Source organism: Xenopus laevis, chromosome 1S (genome assembly GCF_017654675.1).
Source record: "Xenopus laevis strain J_2021 chromosome 1S, Xenopus_laevis_v10.1, whole genome shotgun sequence".
In the NCBI taxonomy this organism is placed as follows: domain Eukaryota; kingdom Metazoa; phylum Chordata; class Amphibia; order Anura; family Pipidae; genus Xenopus; species Xenopus laevis.
Window position 1 is genome coordinate 83,928,267 of NC_054372.1, and position 20,307 is coordinate 83,948,573.

Here is a 20,307-nt window from a genome sequence, read left to right on the forward strand (position 1 = left end):
TGCCTGGCCTTCTCCTGAGGAGATAAACGTTCTGCGTTTGAGTATTGAATTGCATGCCTAGAAAGATCATGGATTGGCAGTTTGTCCATGGTTAACTTGAGTGACCTCTTGGCCTCTATGAAGGAGGGTGTCTTGATTAGGAGGTCGTCTAGGTACGTGGTAATGTATATCCCTGCAATGCGAATAGCTGCTGTCACTGCGGCCATAATCTTGGTGAAGACCTGCGGAGCTGACAGCCCAAAGTGGAGGCTTGTGAAATGGTAGTGACAATCCTGGAAAGCAAGTTGCAAGTATCTCTGATTAGAAGGGAAAGTCGGTACGTGCAAATATGCATCCTTTATGTCGAGTGACATCAGGAATTGTCCCGGGGACATGGCTGCAATGACCGATCTGAGAGACTCCATTTTGAACCTCTGTGTACGAATGAATTTGTTTAGCTCCTTGAGGTCCAGAATGGGACGTAGTGACCCATCCTTCTTGGGTACTACGAAGAGGTTAGAATAGAAACCCTTGAAACGTTCTCCTGCAGGAACAGGAATGATCACCTCTGAAAGGAGGAGGTTGGAAATGACATCTAGGAAAGTTTGTCGGGATCTTGAGGCAGTGGGACATGAAGAAACAATGGGGGGGGGGTGAGGAAAACTCCAGATGATATCCATGGATTACCACTTCGTGTAACCAGGCGTCTTGAGTAAGTGTGATCCACATATTTGCGAAGAGTCCTAGTCTCCACCCAATTGGTTTAGTGCCTGCCAGTGCAAGGTCGCTGTCATGCCAAGGTGGTCTTGTCTCCCGCTTTGGGAGTGTGTTTGCGGTTTTGTCTGGATGGCCTCTGCTTGTTATTGAAGCGTCCTCTGTTTGAGAAGGACTGCCATGGTGTTGAGGATCTAGAATGTTTGGTTTGTGAGCCTCAAAAAAAAACAAAAAAAAACCTGTATCCCTGCAAAAGGGAGGGCGTGCTTTTGGTTGAGGAAGTACTTTTACCCCCTGTTGCTTGGCTAATGATCTTGTATAAGTCAGGTCCAAACAGGAGTTTACCTTTGAAAGGGATGGAAGTCAGAGACTTTTTAGAAGAAAAATCAGCTGACCATAGTTTCATCCAGAGAGATCTGCGAGCTTCCACTGAAAGAGCCGATGAACGACTTGTGACCTGGGTGGCATCGAGGGACGCCTCACACATGGAGTTGTTTGCTTCCTTGATCTGAGAGGCCCATTGAGAAATCTCGTGACGTGGTGCCCCAGATTCAATGGCAGTGAGCAGTGAGGAGGGAGTCAGACCAGGACTGAATAGCTCTACTGATCCATGCCATGGCTAGTACTGGACGTAAGGAATTGCCAGATGCGGAGAAAATTAAGCAAGTAAATATTATGGTCTCATAAGACCACGGTAGAATGTGTTCACCAAAAAATATTTTCGTGAAATCACCAAAAATAAAACCCTTCTCTTTAGCAGAAATCTGGGCTCTAGTCAAGATACAGAGGAAAATCAATAGCTCCAAATATTAATATCAATGTCAAGTGTACATTTTATGTCTGAAATCCAATTCATTGGTGCAGTAATAGTCATATACTGTCAAGCCACACACATACATGGTAGAGGGGGGCCAAACTACAGTTTACACTACTGGTATAGAAAATGTAAAACCTAAGCAATAAGCCTTAAATGTAGACATCAACCTTTATGCAAAAATGTTGATGAATTTAGGCGAGAATTACATTTTTATCAAACTGGGATATCCTGAGGCTTTCAAAGCAGTTAAACATTTTAGAATATTTTATATTTACGTATCTACTCCATTGATAAATGTGTCAATTCATAAGAACATGAGTGCTTTGAGCAGCAAAATGACATATATATATATATATATACTGTATATGGGGTTACGAACAAATCTGTGTACACACATTATAGAAAATTTACCCTCAAGCATAAATCAGTCATACTCACTGGTTGTTTTGTTTTGTCTCCATCTCGGTTATGTTGTCTAGGTTCAGCCCTTCCACATCTTGCTCTTTATCACCAGCGGTTTCAGTCCTCTGAGACAGAAAGTCTCCATTCATTGAAGTATCCAATTCTGGGGAAACAAAAGTCAACAGTTTAATTATTAAAGGAAAACTATACCCTCCAAACAATGTAGGTCTCTAAAAAGATATTGCATAAAACAGCTCATATGTAAAACTCTGCTGCATATAAATAAACCATTTTCATAATAATATACTTTTCTAGTAGTATGTGCCATTAGGTAATCATAAATAGAAAATTGCCATTTTAATAAATAAGGGCAGCCCCCTGGGATCATACGATTCACTGTGCACACAAACATACCAACAAACTATACTTGTTAGTTCACATGAGCCAATTAACATTAAGTTCTGTCTTTTGCTTCAATACTTCTTCAGTTAGAGTATCTCTGGTCAAGTGATCTCTGAGGCAGCAAACAGACCATCATGAAATGGTGGTTCAAGGCAAGAGATGTAAAGACAACATTTACTAAAATATATATATATATATATATATATATATATATATATATATATATATATATATATATATATATATATATATATATATATATATATATATATATATATATATATATATATAGAATAAAGTACCCCCTCTTGTAAAATATAAGGATATTATAAGTTACCGAGGAGTTTCATGACCATATAAAAACACAAGGCCGAGTGTTTTTATACAGGTCATGGAACTCCGAGGTAACTTCTAATATCCTCATATTTTGCAACTGGGGTACTTTATTTATTATAATACACAAATTTCAATGAGTCATGTGACAGAAATGACATCAGAACTCACCGTTTATAACTGATGACATCAGAACTCACCGTTTATAAGGATATAATTTACAGGATATTCATGGCTTTTGTGTATTATATATATATATATATATATACACATACACAAGTGTAGGGGCCCACAGGGTTAATGTGCCCCTGTGGCTTTAATTCCCTATACTTCCTGATCTCCCTAGTTGCTGGGGGAGGCTCCTGTCGTTAGAGATAATTTGCACAGATATGCTATTGGCCAGGATACGCTGTGACCACATCCTGGCAGACTCTGGTATAGTGAGTGAGTATGGGTTGATCTTCCTCTTTGGCTGCTGGATGCTGATCCAGCTGGGTGTGCCCAGGGGAGCCTGGGTACAGCAAGGCCCAGAAAGCCATGTGCCTAGATGGACCGGGTCCTCTAGTGTCTAAGTCGGGGAGCAGGTAACCGAGTGAATGAGGTTAGCTAAACAGGGTTAGTTCTGTCATAGACTCTCTAGGAAAGTAAGGTAGAGAGGACAGATAGTAAGAGCAGTTGGAGCTCCATCGAGGATTGTAGTAGGGAGTAGTTCCCAGGGCCTTTGAATTGCCTAGAGCGAAGAGGCCACAGTGGATAGGGTGTCAAGATTAGAAAGGTGTTCTTCCGACCAATCCATAGGGTGGGAGCCGGACCGCCTAATGGCAGTCACGGTCTCTGCTGTGTGCTGTAACCTGTTTCAGCCTGCTGTGTGGCATTGTGTTTGCTGTGTACCTCTGTAAGTAAACCCTGGGCTTATTTATCTTGTACAAATAAACAGTTATTCGTTTATCACAAGAATCTCCTGGCGCCCATTATTTCTATTTGGTGTAGCAAAGTAGTGAGAGTTGTAGTTAAACTATTCCACCTGGGAAATCTTCCATGTAGCAAAGGCCCTAGCCTGAAGTGTTTTTAGTCGCATGTAACCCATGCTCTAACAAATAGCTGGACATTAACCCCTTTTTGGCCTGCCTAGTCAGATTAGCGTTACACAAGTTTGGTAAGATTCTTTAATATGTCACTTAATATGATATAAACAATCTGTTGCGTAAGTATTCATTTTGGGGGTATAGTATTCCTTTAAAGTTACCAATTAAAATAACAGTGGGCTGCAGATTTCTAGTTAGATCAATCTAGAATAAGTATAAGGGCACAGACACACGTGGAAACTTCGGGTGACTTCCAACGGGAAGGCAGTTCGGGGAGATTAGTCGCCCGAAGAAGAGGCGATTTGTCGCTGGGTGACTAAATCTTTCCGAATCTCCACGTGTGTCTCTGCCCTTAAGAGCTGGGACAAAGTCTAAATGTACACATTATGAAGGTGTGGCAATAAGAGCTTTGCCTAAATTATTTAAACATCAGAGGAACCTAAAATTGATTTTACGGATTTGTGTGGCTGTAACGAAAGGAAAGCAAGCCCCTTTACTTCTTCAAACGTTAGTACCTTCTCCAGCCTTGCCAGTCTGGATTTCTCCCTCTGGATCTTTCTCTGCAGTGTTGACCTTTTGTGCTGTTTTCTGTTGAGACTCCAACTTGGGGCCTAGGATACGAGCTTTAATTTGCGAATAAACTTCTGTGGCTTTGTTCATAACACTTTGATTTGCTTTGTAGCGCCGGATCTGGTGGTTGGGAGATCGTTGAGACATAAAAAATTTGATTTACGTACAAAGGTAAAATGTTTTTGTTTTATTAAAATTTTATTTTATTACCAATTGGATAGTTTGCCCTATATCATAGATCATTACATCTAAAAATCTTTTGGAACTTTTAGAATTTTTGAACTGTCTAACTGATAACTGTTTGTGTACACCTGTGGTGCTATATAAAAAAAATTATCATTAGGGTTTGGGGATCCAGAATTATGTCCCTTCTAAATTAAGACATTTGATTGTATGAAAAATTAATGGCTAGCAGGTGTGTACAAGTAATATTATTAATAACGGTAATATGGAATCAAAGGAAGGATAATTTGATAAGGAAAAACATTAATTTAAAGTATGATTCTTACCTTCTTAAGTGTGGCCACCACATCTGTGTTCTTCTGCAGGATCTGAGATGTCACCTCTAATCCTCCTAGTTCTTCTAAAGCATCTAGACACTTCTTAATGTCCTGAGCAACAGAATAATAGAGGTGTCACTGTATTGCAATGGAGACAAGACTGGTGGCCATTGCATGTTTGTGATGTTTAGAACAAGTGAATAAATATGGATTCGTAGGATATTTTTCCAAAGGGTTGGTTAAAAATGTGTGGCTCCGAAATTTAATTATACCCAAACACCGATTCCCAACCAGTGGCATGTGAGCAACATGTTGCATGCCCCACCTTTTGGATGTTGCTCCTATTGGCTTAAAAGAATATGAATTCCTTACTTGGAGTAAAGTTTTTGAGATATAAAGACCAAGTTTACTGCCAAAATTGTCCTACTGCAGGCTAGCAAACCACACTGGGCTATCAAACAAACAATCACAGACCTTATTTTAGCAACTCCCAGAAACCTTTTTCATTCTTATGTGGCTCTATTTCAATTCCAAACAAGGATATATAACAGTTTATGAATTGTACTTAGCATTGCTTAATGTTATTTCTACTAACATTATGATTGGACAACTGCATTATCAGCCACTTTCAACTGGCTAGAGACTTCAGACTACATGTCCTGCAACTCTAGGTCATGCCCCTTCATTTACATTACAGAAGGAATAGCATGTAAAAAGGAAGACTGTGTATGGCAGCCTTAAAGTACAAGTATATGATGTAACAAAAAGATATTTTTGTAACATTAGCAGAGTTTCTACTGTTTATCCTCGAACACTTACCTCATCTACACCTACCCACTACAGAAACAGAAAAGAAGCAAATTCCTGACAATTTCCTCATCAAGAATTGAGAAGAGAACACGCGACTGGATGCTAGACTACAGAACTTATTGGTTGCGGGTAAACGAGAAAGATTGATTGAGGCCTGCATGTCAGAAAAATTTATTCGTTCTAGAATTAATGTTAAATTGGCCTGAGATCTCGACACTGAGTATTGGAAGTCAGCATAGCAAAAATTACAAAAGGGTGTATGCGCCACAAGCCTTATTTTAAATATTATACATTTCTCCTTTAATGCTGTAAAAGATGGGGAAGTCTAGGTTTGTTTTAATGACTAAACAGGAATCAAAAAGAGTGCGATATCCATGTTATAGCCTGCCTTTACTTACAGGATTGTCCACTTTCAGTGCAAATTTGATGTCACTATGAAGCTTTAGAAGTCTTTCTTCCACTGTAGGCTCTGGTTCATTCAAAAAAAAAAAAAAAGAGCAACACAGTAATTTAATAACAGTGTGGTTGAAATGGATCATGATAAATGTCACATGAATGCCTTGATGGAACTTATTTTTTATTAAATGTATTTAAGAAAGCTATTCCTTTAATCACAATAAATAATGCTCATGGTGTCCTTCTCATGAATGCACAGAATATATACTTTGTTCTTAATAGAATTCTCCAACTCACCTTTTTTCACCACCTTTCGGGCACTTGTTACCTCTGGTTTCTTTTTCTCCTTTTCCACTTTAGATGGTCTAAAAAAGAAGATTTTGACTTACATAATCCAAACAGTTTACATTACCATGTCTAAAATAAAAACACATCCCACACTTCTGTAAGTTTCTCCACAACACAGAAGTTTGCTTCTTCCTATTACCTTCCCCTTGGCCTTTCTCTACGTTTTTCCTTTTGGTTTGTCTTTCTTGCACTTTCAGAAGGCCTTGGTTTCTTTATTGTTTTCTTTACCTAAAATATATGATGATACAATGGTATCAAAAAGAAACAAAACATACTGAACTTCCGCTACATTGATTACACACATTACAAAATGTCACAATAAAACAGTCTCAAAGAGATAAACAAGAATGCAAAGTCAAATAACTGCATGTTGTTTATGAAATTGATTTGCCCGAAAATATATTTGTGACTAGATAATGCTTAAAGGGGAACTCCGGTTCCAAACTAAAATTTGATAAAGAGGCCCACAAAGTAACAGAAGTCAGCCAGCTCAGCAAAGTAGTCAGAAAGATCAGCAGAAGGGGCCAGGCTTAGGGAACTGTCAGAAACCTTTAAAAATCGTGAAAAGTCTGCATACTTTTTAATTGATGTGTATTGCAAACTTGTTTGAAATTATGTTTACTTATCAAAAAGCTTAAGTTATGTTCTTGTGGAGTTCCACTTTAAAAAAACGTCAGTACCCAGATAACTCAGAGACTTATGGGGAGAGGATTTTTAATTTATATAACCACTTTACCAGCTTTGTGTTAAACTTCTCCATTTGAAATTGTGTGCACATTCCTGGCAGCCTTAAGGGGTTACTGGTGTTACAGCTGGAGGGCTAGGACCTTATAAAACTGTTTTGTATGGTATAAGGGGCTCAAAATCGTCTCACTGTATGGGGCACAGTGGAAGAAAATGGGTTTGAAACAAGGCTCCAAGGTCAGATGGAATACACCCTGTGAGCTTAATTCAGTTTTAGACAGGCCTCTATTTATGATTTTCTCAAATTCACTTTCATCTGGTATGGTACCTGTGGATTGGAGGAAAGCAGAGGTTATTCCAATGTTTAAAATGGGATAACAATCTCAACCTGGCAATTATAGGCCAGTAAATTTGACATCTGTGATGGGCAAATTTATTTGAAGACTTGTTAAGGCATCACATTAAAAATGCCATAATGTCCTATGGCATTATGAGCAGCAATCACCATGGCTTTATGAAGGATAGGTCAACTCAGACTAATTTGATAGTAACATAGTAAGTGTGGTTGAAAAAAGACACATGTCCATCAAGTTCACACTTTTGATTTTTTTTTGACCTGCCTAACTGCCAGTTGATCCAGAGGAAGGCAAAAAAAACCATCTGAAGCCTCTCCAATTTGCCTCAGAGGGGGAAAAATTCCTTCCTGACTCCAAAATGGCAATCGGACTAGTCCCTGGATCAACTTGTACTAGGAGATATCTTCCACAACCCTGTATTCCCTCACTTGCTAAAAATCCATCCAACCCCTTCTTTAAGCTATCTAATGCATCAGCCTGTACAACTGATTCAGGGAGAGAATTCCACATCTTCACAGCTCTCACTTTAAAAAAACCCTTCCGAATATTTAGGCGGATCCCCTTATATATTTATACATAGTTATCATACCACCCCGTAAATGCCTTTTCTCCAGTGTGAACATCCTCAATTTGGCCAGTCTTTCTTCATAGCTAAGATTTTCCATGCCTTTTACCAGCTTAGTTGCCCTTCTCTGGACCTTCTCTAATACAATAGTGTCCTGTTTGAGTGATGGAGACCAAAACTGTACGGCATATTCTAGATGGGGCCTTACCAGTGCTCTTAGCTATGAGGAAAGACTGGCCAAGTTATTGCTGTTCACGCTGGAGAAGAGGAGCTTAAGGGGTAATATGATAACTATGTATAAACATATAAGGGAATCATAGAATAATCTCTCTGTAATGCTTTATTTACCAGTAGGTCTTTCCAGCTGACACAAGGTCACACATTCCAATTAGAAGAAAGGAGGTTCCGTCTAAATATTCAGAAGGGTTTTTTTTACAGTGAGAGCTGTGAAGATGTGGAATTCTCTCCCTGAATCAGTTGTACTGGCTGATACATTAGATAGCTTTAAGAAGGGGTTGAATGGCTTCTTAGCAAGTGAGGAAATACAGGGTTATGAAAGATAGCTCATAGTACAAGTTGATCCAGGGACTTGTCCGATTGCCATTTTGGAGTCAGGAAGGGATTTTTTCCCCCTTTGAGGCAAATTGGAGAGGCTTCAGATGGGTTTTTTGCCTTCCTCTGTATCATCTGGCAGTTAGGCAGGTTAAAAAAAGTAAAAAGGTTGAACTTGATGGACATGTGTCTTTTTTCAACCTAACTTACCATGTTACTTAAAGTACCCTGCTTTTCAGAATCAGTTGCACCTTTCATACAGAAAAAGGCCATGTTAAAAAGGGGAGTATTTTCCACTTTTTGAAGTGAGGTTGAAAATTAAAACTGTAAGAGCCATAACTGTTAAAGCCAACTGGTGAAACCAGTGTATACACTCACTGTATCCAAGCTGGATATTCTAAGGGCTTGATATCTAAACTATATGGTATCCTATTAACACCCGCATCTGAAACACACACACCCAACATTCCAAATCTGCATGGCAAGATAATGTAGGCCAGCGGGATCAAGAAGAGTTGGAAGAGGCCCTTGAGGCCCTCAAATACACCTCCCCATATGTACGTGAATGTACAATACAAACCTATATCCTGCAGAGAGCATACCTTACCCCCTTAACCCTTAGACACTTTCGCACACAAACCCACACTGCCCCAAATGTGGCTCCAATCGTCCCAACTTCTTCCACGTAATATGGGCCTGCCCAGCGATTGCCAGATACTGGGTACAAATTACCAAGTTTATACATGATATCATGGGATCCCCGGTCCCCCTGGACCCTAAAGTCTGCCTATAGGCAATTATAGAAAACCTATACCCCAGCATATACTCGAGAACAGCGATGGCAGAATTACTGCATTGTGCAAGGAAACACATAACCAGCAAGTGGCTGTCACCACAATGTCCAACACTAGGTGGTTGGATTACTCTAGTGAGCCAGGCACTCCAACACAGAGCAATAACCTACAAAAACAGGGGTTGCCATGATAAATACAAATGGATATGGAACCCCTGGTTAGGAAGCCCCCAAACTATAATAAAACTAGGTTGAATGATTCCATGAAATAGAACCTTCAAAATGTGCATCTCTGTGCGAACGTGGTGTCCTGCATCTAGCTTTATAAACTGTACTGTATAAGACCTAAAAATGTAAATATATCCACATACTTGGATATAACTTGCTATAAATTGAAGCCATAAGGTCTACCCTTGCTCAATTTGCCTTGGTCTATTGTCTCCTGACTGAGGAAATCTACCAGTCAATTATCTACCAGCTATTCATTAGAGCACCTCCTTGATGATTTATGTATACAACTGCTGTAACATTGTCAGACTATATTTACACTGGATATCTATATCTATCCAGTCATATGTTTTTTAGAAATTGTCCCTGGGTTCCAACAGTACATTTGAAGAGAGCTTTCCTTCTGATTCCAACAACTCTAGAGCAGTGCTATCTAAATTCTGTGATAGAGGGCCAAAATTTTACTGGCCTATGTGGAGGAGGGCCGATAATGGAAGTCAGTGTTGGCCACTCCCCTGTTTAAACCACACCCACATTACCACAAGAACTTTTAAAACCATATCGACACTAAAAGGCGGTAGCACACCAAAAAACCAAATGGTTGGTGCTCACTGCAGGCAAATACCTCATCACTCAAAATTGAAGTCATGTTAAAAAAACATACCCTTAAATCCATATGCCTCATCCTCCCCTGTGGATAATACAACAACCCCCAACACATGATTAAACACATTAGGGGACCTTAATTTCCAAATGCCAATAACCCCAAGAACAAACCACTAACAGGCTTACTTTCCACAGGTAGCATAGTGCAAGCAGAGAATGGCACACACAAGCAGAACTGGGCAAGCAGAGAATAACACACACAAGCAGCACTGGGCAAGCAGAGGATGGCATACACAAGCAGCACTGGGCAAGCAGAGAATGGCACACCCAAGGAGCACTGGGCAAGCAGAGAATGGCACACAAGCAGCACTGGGCAAGCAGAGAATGGCACACACAAGCAGCACTGGGCAAGCAGAGAATTGCACACACAAGCAACTCTGGGCAAGCAGAGAATGGCACACACAGGGAGGCAGGGCCGGGCCAAGGTATTTTTGCACCCTAGACAAGGGCTTCAATCAGTGCCCCCCCCACCCAGTCCTGCATTACCATTTCCCACCTTACCAGTCATATTGCCCCCTGTAACTGTGCCAGCACCTATCATATTGCCTGCATTTGTACCTATGCCAATGGCAGTCAATCCCACAGATTGCCACCAGGCCCCAATCTGTACTTGTGCCAGCATAAGACAAAACATCCATCATATTTTTACCCCCAATCTGTACCTATGCCAACGGCAACCAAAAGAATACATCATATTGCCCCATTTGTATATGTTACAGCAGTAGCCAAAACCCAATCATATTGCCCTCAAACATCTGTGTACCTGTGCCAGCAGCCACCATATTGCCCCATGTACCTGCGCCAGCCTTATAATGCCCCAATCTGTACCTGTGCCAGCATCAGCCAAAAATACACACTACTGCCTCCATATATGTACTTGTGCCAGCAGCAGCCAAATATCCATCATATCATCTGTTTACCTGTGCAAATAGCAGCCAAGATATTGCCCACAAATATGTACCTGTGCCAGCAGCTGCCAAAAGGGAGCTGGGGAGTGATTCTGTCTGGAACAGGGGGTTTATAAAGTTGAAAATCTATTAAAGGCCAAGCAAATCAGGGTTTAAAAAAGAAAGAAAGGAAATTCCCCTTAAAAGTGTGCCCCCCCTATGATTGCGCCCTAGTCGGGCGCCTACTCTGCCTGCCCCTAGTTCTGGCCCTGCAGGGAGGGAAGGCAGAACAGAGCAGAAGACAAGGAAAGGTATCATTCTAAGATGCACTACATACAGTGACACATTACTGGTGTCTCATTAGCATTTTGAATAAGGTGTGAACAGGTGAACAATGTGGGCAGTTTCAGTCTGGGTCTCAGGTGTGAACAGTACAGGCCTTTAGGATATAAACAATAGAGGTGTCACAAGTGAGAACAATACAGGGTGATCACAGGTGTGAACAATACAGGGGGTTAGAGTCTGAATTTGAGGTTTAAACAATGCAGGGGCCAGTTTATCTCTGCAGTGACACCTTTTAAATCTTACATATGGTAAACAGACAGAGCATCTGGGGGGCCACAGAAGGGGGGGTCGCAGGCCAGTTGGACAGCCCTGCTCTAGAGCATTAGCAGGCACCACCCATTCACCCCTGCATCTAAATTGATGACAGCCCAAGGGTGCTTCATAAACTACCAGTGCCACTAAGACTAGTCATGAACGCTCTGCCAATTCTGTAACCAAGATCAGTCTTAAGTACTCCTTTTATTGTAAGGTGGAGGAGACTGGACTCCTGGCAGTTTATGATCTATTCCATCTACAGCAGTGACCTAAGTAGAGAGAGAGATATATATATATATATATAAAAAGAAGACCAGCAACACCGAGATCTCTTGTGATATACTCAAATCTGTATTGTGAAATCACATCCAAGCCGACGTGACGTTTCGGTCCACACAGGGACCTTTCTCTTTGATATATATATCAAACAAGGGAAAGTTGTGCTCACCACTAATTTTTAAAAACATTAGGCGGGGGTGCAATGAGGCTGTGACCACAGAAATACATATAAACAAATATAAGAGGTCCTCTGCACTGAACCCATTATCAATATATTTAAGACAGATATTTTGTGCATACTGCTACTGAAAAATGCCTTACCCTTTAAACAAAACAGGGATTGTTTGTCCATATATTGCAATATATTTAAGATGGCCAACTACGTCAAAGAAATCCCATATCTGGCCAGTCCTACGCTCAATTTTCATCTGATTCATTAAGAATTTGAATTCTAAAGAAGTCATGTCCTAAATGACTCCCAGGAGTGCCAATCTTTTGAGAAAAATATCTGCTGGTGATATTGATCACATTTCCTTGATGTAATTCAGGTGGCAGGCTGAGCGTGATTCATCTGGAGACCGGGACCTGCCAAAATCTTTTGGAGGAAGACCAAGATACTCCCGTTTAGAGGATTATCTGGGTTGTTTAGTTGTCCAGCCTTTGACACTTGCGGTTCCAATATTTGGTTAAAAGAGACAAAAAAGGGATTGTGCCTTAGGTTATTACCCTTGAGTTTTGGAGGAGTAAGGTCCTCTTTCCTCCCATAGCTTGGGAGATATACAGTTGTGTACAAAATAATAACAGCCTTCCATACATTCAAATGCATTAGGAGCACTGCACATTCTATTTCAAATCAAAACATGAAAAGAAATTGATCAAATTTGTGCTATTCATTTACAGAAAGTGAAGAAAAGGGAATATAAGTTTGTTCAAAATAATAGTCATTGGGATCAGGAGGAGTAAGGTCCTAAACACAAGCCAATATATTTTACCTACTCAGACTTTGTTTTCTTACCTTCTTGTCACTGTCAGAATCATCAGAAATTGCCCTGGCTTTGTCCTTTTTGATTTCAGATGCTATAGGCTTCACTTCTTTCACTGGCTTCTTGTCTTCTTCAGAATCAGAAGATGATGAACTCTTTCTTGGCTTTGGAGGTGTTATGACTTCACTCTTGCTGCTGTCACTATCAGAGTCACTTTTGTCACCTTTTTCTGCTTTCTCCTTTTTCTTTTGCTCTTCCTCCTCCCTTTCTTCTTCACGAAGCCGTCGCAATTGTTCTTCCTGTTCTTTCTTTCTACGCTCTTCCAACTCCCTCCGTCTCTCCTCATCTCTCTTCTTCCACTCACTTATCCGATCTACTGAACTGTCACTGAGGAAATATTGCATTTATGAGGAAACTAAAAAGATGGCCCAAAATTAAAAAGTACTAGGATAAATGTAAGTTCAAATAATGATGTGTTATTCTTTAAGATTCTCACCTGTCACTGCTGTCACTGGAAGGGATGGGCTCTGCTTTGCGTCCTCGGTCACGTGGTTTGGGTGCAGGATTCTCTGCTGTGATATGATGAACAGAAATTATGAATGTGGCCAATCCATGCCCCACATTCAATTTTGTGGTAGAAAAGCCTCACTCACCAGGTCGACGTCCCCTTGGGGTCTTCTTTACAGGCGCCTCAGAATCAGAGGATGAGATAGAAGGAGACGATGCAGAGGAGGAAGAAGGGGATTTTTTCAGTTCCTTTTTTTCATCTTCTGACTCAGATTTGGAGTCAAAGTCAGACTTCGCCAAAATCTGAGTAGAAAACCAAATATATCTGTCTCCCGTTTTTTTGTATGAATGGCTATGTATGATCACAGGTTAGTTGAATTATAATTTTGTTTTACTAAACTAAAACTACTAACCTTATTTTTTTTCCCTACATTTGAGGTCCTTCGTTGAATTCTGGGAGTGCTTTTTTCTGGGGTGAAGTCCTAATTCAAAAAGGAAAACATGTACCTTTTTGCATAAACAAAAATCAACACATCAAAAATAACGTAAAAGATATATCACATCTCACCTGGTCGCTGTCTGAATTCTCCTCCTCAGAGCTTGATGCACTGTCTGGTTCTGGCTCACTGGATGAATGTTTTGTACGTTTGGCACTTGGAGCCTACAGAAGAAAAGAAACACTAGCGTTGAAAAATGCAAAATATCTGCTGCAGCTGTGATGTTGGATTTGAGGGCCTGGTAAGATGTGATTTACAGAAGTGCTCTGGCCAATTTTATATTTCCCCTGTTCTCAAGCTAACATCACCATTGCCACATCTAAAGAAATGATGAAGTTCGTTATATAGGCAAACACAGGGAAAGGAAAGGTTCTATAATAATACACAAATATGAAGAGAAGAGTACACAAATATGAACAGTACTCTATACTTATTGCAAATTAAAATGTTTTTATCAGGGGACCACTATAGTCAGCTGTGGTCTGGGCCTGTAAACTCATTAGTATACACTTTAAAACAGTGTCAGAAAGCTATAAAATCCTCTGATGCCAGTAAAAGAGATGACCAATGATGAGAAAAAAAACCTGTTCTTCTTAATGTAAATACTAACAGTTATACAGGTATAGGATCTATCATCTAGAATGCCTGCGACCTGAGGTTTTTCTTAATTTGGATCACCATACCTTAAAGGAACAGTAACTTCAAAAAATAAAAGTGTTTTAAAGTAATGAAAATATAATGCAGTGTTGCCTTGCACTGGTAAAACTGCTGTGTTTGCTTAAGAAACACTACTATTGTTTGTATAAATAAGCTGCTGTGTAGCAATGGGGGCAGCCATTCAAGGGAGAAAAAGCTCAAGTTACACAGCAGATAGCAGATAAGCTCTGTCTGTCTAATGGTGTTATCTGTTATCCATTAGTTAACCTGTGCCATATAGCCGTTTTTCAATTTCCGCCATTGCTCCACAGCAGCTTGTTTATATGAACTATAGTAGTGTTTCTGAAGCAAACAAATCAGTTTTACCAGTGCAGGGCAACAGTACATGATATTTTCATTACTTTAAAACACATTTTTTGGTGTTACTGTTCCTTTAAATTTCACTAAATAATACTAAAACATTAAAATTTATCCAGTAGAATTTTTTTGCCACAATTATGGATTAATGCAGCTTAGTTATCATAAGAACAAGGTACTGTTTTATTACCATAGAGAAAAAGGTAATACTTTAAAAAAAATTTAAACGATTTGCTCAAAGTGGACTCTATGGCATTCTCCTGATTTAGAGCTTTCTGGTTATCCATTCTGGTTTTTTAAAATGGACATAGGGGAATGCAGGAATTTTCAAATCTCACAGGGTAAAAAAAACAAACAAACATACAGGTAGTTGAGAAATGACTTTGCATAAGCATGCAACAGAGAAAATGTGGAAGTGAAATTGGCTGAATAATTTCTGCGAAGTGCTGCATCATCCTGCATATGTTGGTGCTATCCAAATAAAAATAAAGCACAATAATTTTGTACGATATTTCCACATTTTCTTTTCTGAAGCCAACTGAAGATAACTTTGTAGCAAATTGATGCCTACTGACAAGTGTTGATCTCAATGTCCCTTGCAGCCCTTTGTATAGTGTACCGTGGTTATAGGTCCTTTTCTTTTTAGTCCTTCCTTTTCACTTCCATCTTCATCACTGGATGAAACACCAGCTGTTGGAAGAATTGGCTGACTGGCTTCTTGCTCTTCTTCCCCATCAATCCTGACTGTTGACTTCCCACCAGGAACATCACTGTCTGAGGAGCTGACAGACTAAGAGAAGAAAAAGTCAGAACACATTATGTAGCAAGTGATACAGCTTATTTTTGGCAGGGGCACACGGGCAGATTCGGGGAGATTTAGTTGGCTGGCGACTAATTGCCTCTTCTGCGGTGCGACAATCTCCCCAAACTGCCTTCCGCCTGCTATAATGAGAAAACGCCAGCGCCAATGCACTCACGGCACTTAGATTTCCGAAGTCGCCCCAAGTTTCCTTGTGAGATTGTCGCCCCGCAGAAGAGGCGATTAGTCGCCAGGCAACTAAATCTCCCCGAATCTGCCTGTGTGCCCCTGCTCTATGGGGAGGATAGTTGTTTACAAAAATTCAGACACTTACTGCAGGAAGCAGGCTGTAGCTGGCTTGTGGGTTATTCTGGATTTCCCAGAGACCTTCATTGAATCCTTTCCTTTTGTTCGATTTGCCATACTTATCTTTATATTTATCATATGGAAAAAGATCCTTGGGTGCTAAAAAAGCCCTATAGAAACAAAAAAGACACGCTGATAAAGCACAAAGTTAATAACTAGTTTCCACTAAAAAGAATAGAAAGAAAAACACATTAAACAGATATGTAAAACATCAAACAAGGTGTTGTTTGCTACTCACGTCTCATGGGTTCCATAAAAGAAAATTGGGTATTTATTTGGAGGAGGTTTCACTGCCCCATCTTTGACATCGTCAATCTAATTAATGAAGAATGGTAGATTCTTAGAAACAATATAGTGCATCAAAATAACCAACATGTTTTTTTCTAAAAAGTCTAAAAACGAACAAAGCAACACATAAACCAAGAGCAAGTACACAGCAAAAATAAAAGGAGGGAAACATGTATGTCACAGTTCTGCTGTAGCTCTATGCTCACAAAAAAGCTATGTCATTCACATAAAGAAAATCAATTGGCAAAAATACGTACCATCAAGGCCTTATTAAGTCTTCAAATAGGCAGGAGGTTACAAGTTTTTTTTTTACTTTATCAGATTAAACGAACAGTAACACCAAAAAATGAATGTTTTAAAGTAATGAAAATTTAATATACTGTTGTGCTGCACTGGTAAACCTGGTGTGTTTGCTTCTGTGCTGTGTAGCCATTCAAAGCTGAAAAAGGAGAGAAGGCACAGGATACACAGCAGACAACAGCTCTGTAGTATACAATTGGATTCTTCAGAATGTATCTGTTATCTAATGTGTATCTTGTGCTTGAATGGGTGCCACCATGGCTACATAGCAGCTTGTTTGTATAAACTAGAGCTTTGTTTCTGAAGCAAACAACCCAGTTTTACCAGTGCAGGGCAACAGTACTTTATAGTGTCATTCCTTTAAAACATTATTGGGTGTTACTGTTCCTTTAACGAGTTGACAGGGTTAAGCTGGTCATTTGCAGACAAATTTCCCAGTACTGAATAAGTCAAACAATCAGAGAGTCACACATATCAATGCTGATTTTTACATGTGGTAACAACAAAAAATTATTTTAAAGTAATTAGAATATAAAATACTGTTTCCCTGCACTGGCACAACTGGTGTGCTTGCTTTAGAAAAACTACTATAGTTTATATAGGGGGCAGCCATTCAAAGCACAGGTTACACAGCAGATAACAGATACACTTGTAGTTGTTATTTTTTTTTACAGGGCTTATCTGTTATCTGCTAAGCTTGTGTCCTTTCTCCTTTTTTGTCTTAAAGGCTACCAACATGGCTCCACTGGCCTATTTACATAAACTATACTATGTCTTTCTAAAGCAAACACATAACATACCATTGCACAACAAAAATACATTATAATTTAATTACTTTAAAAAACATTTTTTTGGTGTTACTGTTCCTTTAAAGTTCCTTACAGTACAGAATTGTTTTCTTTTGGTGGTACAATGATGCATATATATATATATATATATATATATATATATATATATATATATATATATATATATATATATATATATATATATATATATATATATATATATATATAAACATAACAATAAATGATCAGTGTAGGGAGGCATGTAGGACAGACCCCTTGAATATCAAACAAAGTACTTTTGCAACATAACTAAAGAAAGCAGTTCTTAAAGGTCTTCTGCCCGCTCATTTGACACCATATTCTATATCTCATAACACACATCAGTACTCTCCCCTGACTTCATTGACAAATGGGAGGTTTTTAAACTTCTTCCAAAGCCAATTTTACACAAACCTAGTATTGTTCCAAATTTAAGTTTGTTGTCCCATCTTTCTTCAGATATTTGATTTGAAAAATCTAGAGAAGGCATCCCCAAGCAGTGGCTCATGAGCAACATGTTCCTCACCAACCCCTTGGATGTTGCTCCCAGTGGCCTCAAAGCAGCTGCTTATTTTTGAATTGCTGTCTTGAAGACATGTTTTGGTTGCATAACAAACAGGTGCACTGCCAAACAGGGCCTCCTGTGTCCACATAGGGGCTACCAAATGGCCAATCACAGCATGTCATGCTTATGTTGCTCCTCAACTCTCTTTACATCCAATAGTTATATGAGGCAGAAGCAGAAAAATCATATCTGTCTGAAAAAAGGAAATCAGACCATTCCTTGGATCAACACTCTACTCAGTATTAATATTAACGGTGTAGTATTAGCGCACTTGCAAAAATGGCATCCAAAGCTTTCACGTTCATCTGCAAGTACAGTTGCTTCTGAAAACAGTTCTCCACAACTTGTCATCTTAAAATACCTTTCTGCAACACAGTCAACACAAGTTCAAGCCTCCTTTCCTCTAATCTCAGTTGATGCCATCTATTCTCTGGAAAGATCTATGATATGGTTTATGATATGGTCATATTAGCATGAAGCTCCAAATTGACTTACCCTTAAAACAGAAATCCTTCATTTATTTTAAAAGGACCCCTAGTTACCCCTTCAAAGATGAATTAAGACGCCACACTCGTCTTGTGGGTGGAACCAGCACTGACTTGCCAGAAGTATCAAGAAGTATACATACATATTAAGTATACATAGTAGCATATGTATTAGCGCTCACTCACCAGAAATCCTGTCTCTCTACATGCAAAAGGAAGTTATTTTGTTTGTATTGGAATCAGTTATTTGAGTGAGCTCTAATACATCTGCAAGGATAGGGAGCCTCCCTATAAGATATATTGGATCATTCATCAGACACCAAACTGCTGCATGAAGACAGAATGAAGAGAAACAGATGCTGAGAGAGGAATAGTGAATATAAACTTGATTATTCCAGAAACAATGCAGAATTGTTAACTGGTTGTATTTAGAAAGTTTCTTACTTCAGTATGTGGAAGCTTATGTTAAATGTTCATTTTTGTGATAGTTCCCCTTTAAAAACTTCCTGGGATTAGTTTTAGCCTCTGCCACAATGGGCATCTTATTTCCTACCTTTGCCTTCCAGATTGCAGTATACCTATGTCCTTTTCTATCAACAATTCAACTAAATATTCCAATTAAGAGCAAAACTAACATAAGTACCTAGCATATTTGAAACCCCAAGATGTTTAACTTTACAGTTATCTACATTAAATCTTACCTGCCGCTTAGATGCTTAAATTGCCAGTTTGTCCCTACAAGGATGATACATCCTGCATGGATTAAACTGTCCTCCATAATCAGCCAACACAGAACAGATAGTTGCCTCCAATGCCTCCTTCCAAGTTATTAAGAATAAATAAAGTGGTTGAGTAAACACCCCTCCAATATGGAACCCTAGAAAGCACAATTAAAATCCTAAACAGAATGTACCACTGAAAATTATTTTCTATACTCAAGATCCTGTCCCTGTCACCTCAGGAAGTTCCTGAGCTTCTTCACTCTTCTGCGTGTCCGCCTGTGGTTTCTGCTTTTAACATGCACTGCCATCAGAAGATTTTCTCCATTTATTCCATTGCATTGCCCCACTTTCCATGAGCCATTCCACATTCAATCTACCTTGCCTGTCTATATACATTTATTTTATAATGCTTTCCAGCTGTATCTCCATAATTGATTTTTACTCCCAGTCTATCATCACATCTCCCCAATAACTCTCCTTCTACCCTAAACTCTTATTCATCTTTCTTCAGTTCCTCTCCCGCCTGCACGCCCCATACTCTTAGCAATCCTTCTCATGATTGATTTATATTGACATATTCTCATACCCTCGCAGGCCAGTGTGGGTATCCCTTCATCTTTGCGAACACCAAATCTCCCGGCTTGAAGTTAAGCGGCATGGCTACTGTCCGATTTGGGTCTCCCCTACTCTAAACACTGTGTTGGGTTAGTTCCACTGCCTCCGCCGGAAGTCCCACCTTCGATTTCTGATTGGCCTTAGAAACCACCACTTCAAAGGGCCAGAGAAACGATTGACTGCGATGTTGGAGGCGGATCTTGCAAAAGCCATGTGGATGGGTGTTAGGTCACATGACGGTGGCAACAACGTAGGGTATACCAGTAGTTAAGGTGCTGGAATGTGTACTGGCGAAGACTTGCATAGAGACTGTCACTTTTAGAGAAGGCGACATCCGGTGCTGGGAATGGTGCTTCCGGGTTAGAGCTGTCAT

At 39.6% G+C, this 20,307-nt stretch overlaps 1 protein-coding gene across 1 annotated transcript in view; it reads right to left on the bottom strand.

Moving 5' to 3' along the window:
• The window catches only part of hdgfl2.S (HDGF like 2 S homeolog), a 28,941-nt gene extending 8,896 nt beyond the window's left edge, over nt 1-20,045 (bottom strand). Inside the window, exons 1-15 of the mRNA XM_018243531.2 lie at nt 19,906-20,045; nt 16,371-16,447; nt 16,101-16,242; nt 15,587-15,757; nt 14,025-14,117; nt 13,870-13,938; nt 13,603-13,759; nt 13,446-13,521; nt 12,982-13,336; nt 6,496-6,584; nt 6,306-6,373; nt 6,011-6,081; nt 4,812-4,913; nt 4,248-4,422; nt 1,949-2,075 (exon numbers count right to left, since the gene is read on the bottom strand). Of these exons, the coding sequence (XP_018099020.1) occupies nt 1,949-2,075; nt 4,248-4,422; nt 4,812-4,913; nt 6,011-6,081; nt 6,306-6,373; nt 6,496-6,584; nt 12,982-13,336; nt 13,446-13,521; nt 13,603-13,759; nt 13,870-13,938; nt 14,025-14,117; nt 15,587-15,757; nt 16,101-16,242; nt 16,371-16,447; nt 19,906-19,977 (1,844 nt within the window). The 5' untranslated portion in view covers nt 19,978-20,045. The remainder of the gene's footprint in view (nt 1-1,948; nt 2,076-4,247; nt 4,423-4,811; nt 4,914-6,010; nt 6,082-6,305; nt 6,374-6,495; nt 6,585-12,981; nt 13,337-13,445; nt 13,522-13,602; nt 13,760-13,869; nt 13,939-14,024; nt 14,118-15,586; nt 15,758-16,100; nt 16,243-16,370; nt 16,448-19,905) is intronic.
• Nucleotides 20,046-20,307: the final 262 nt, after the last annotated feature.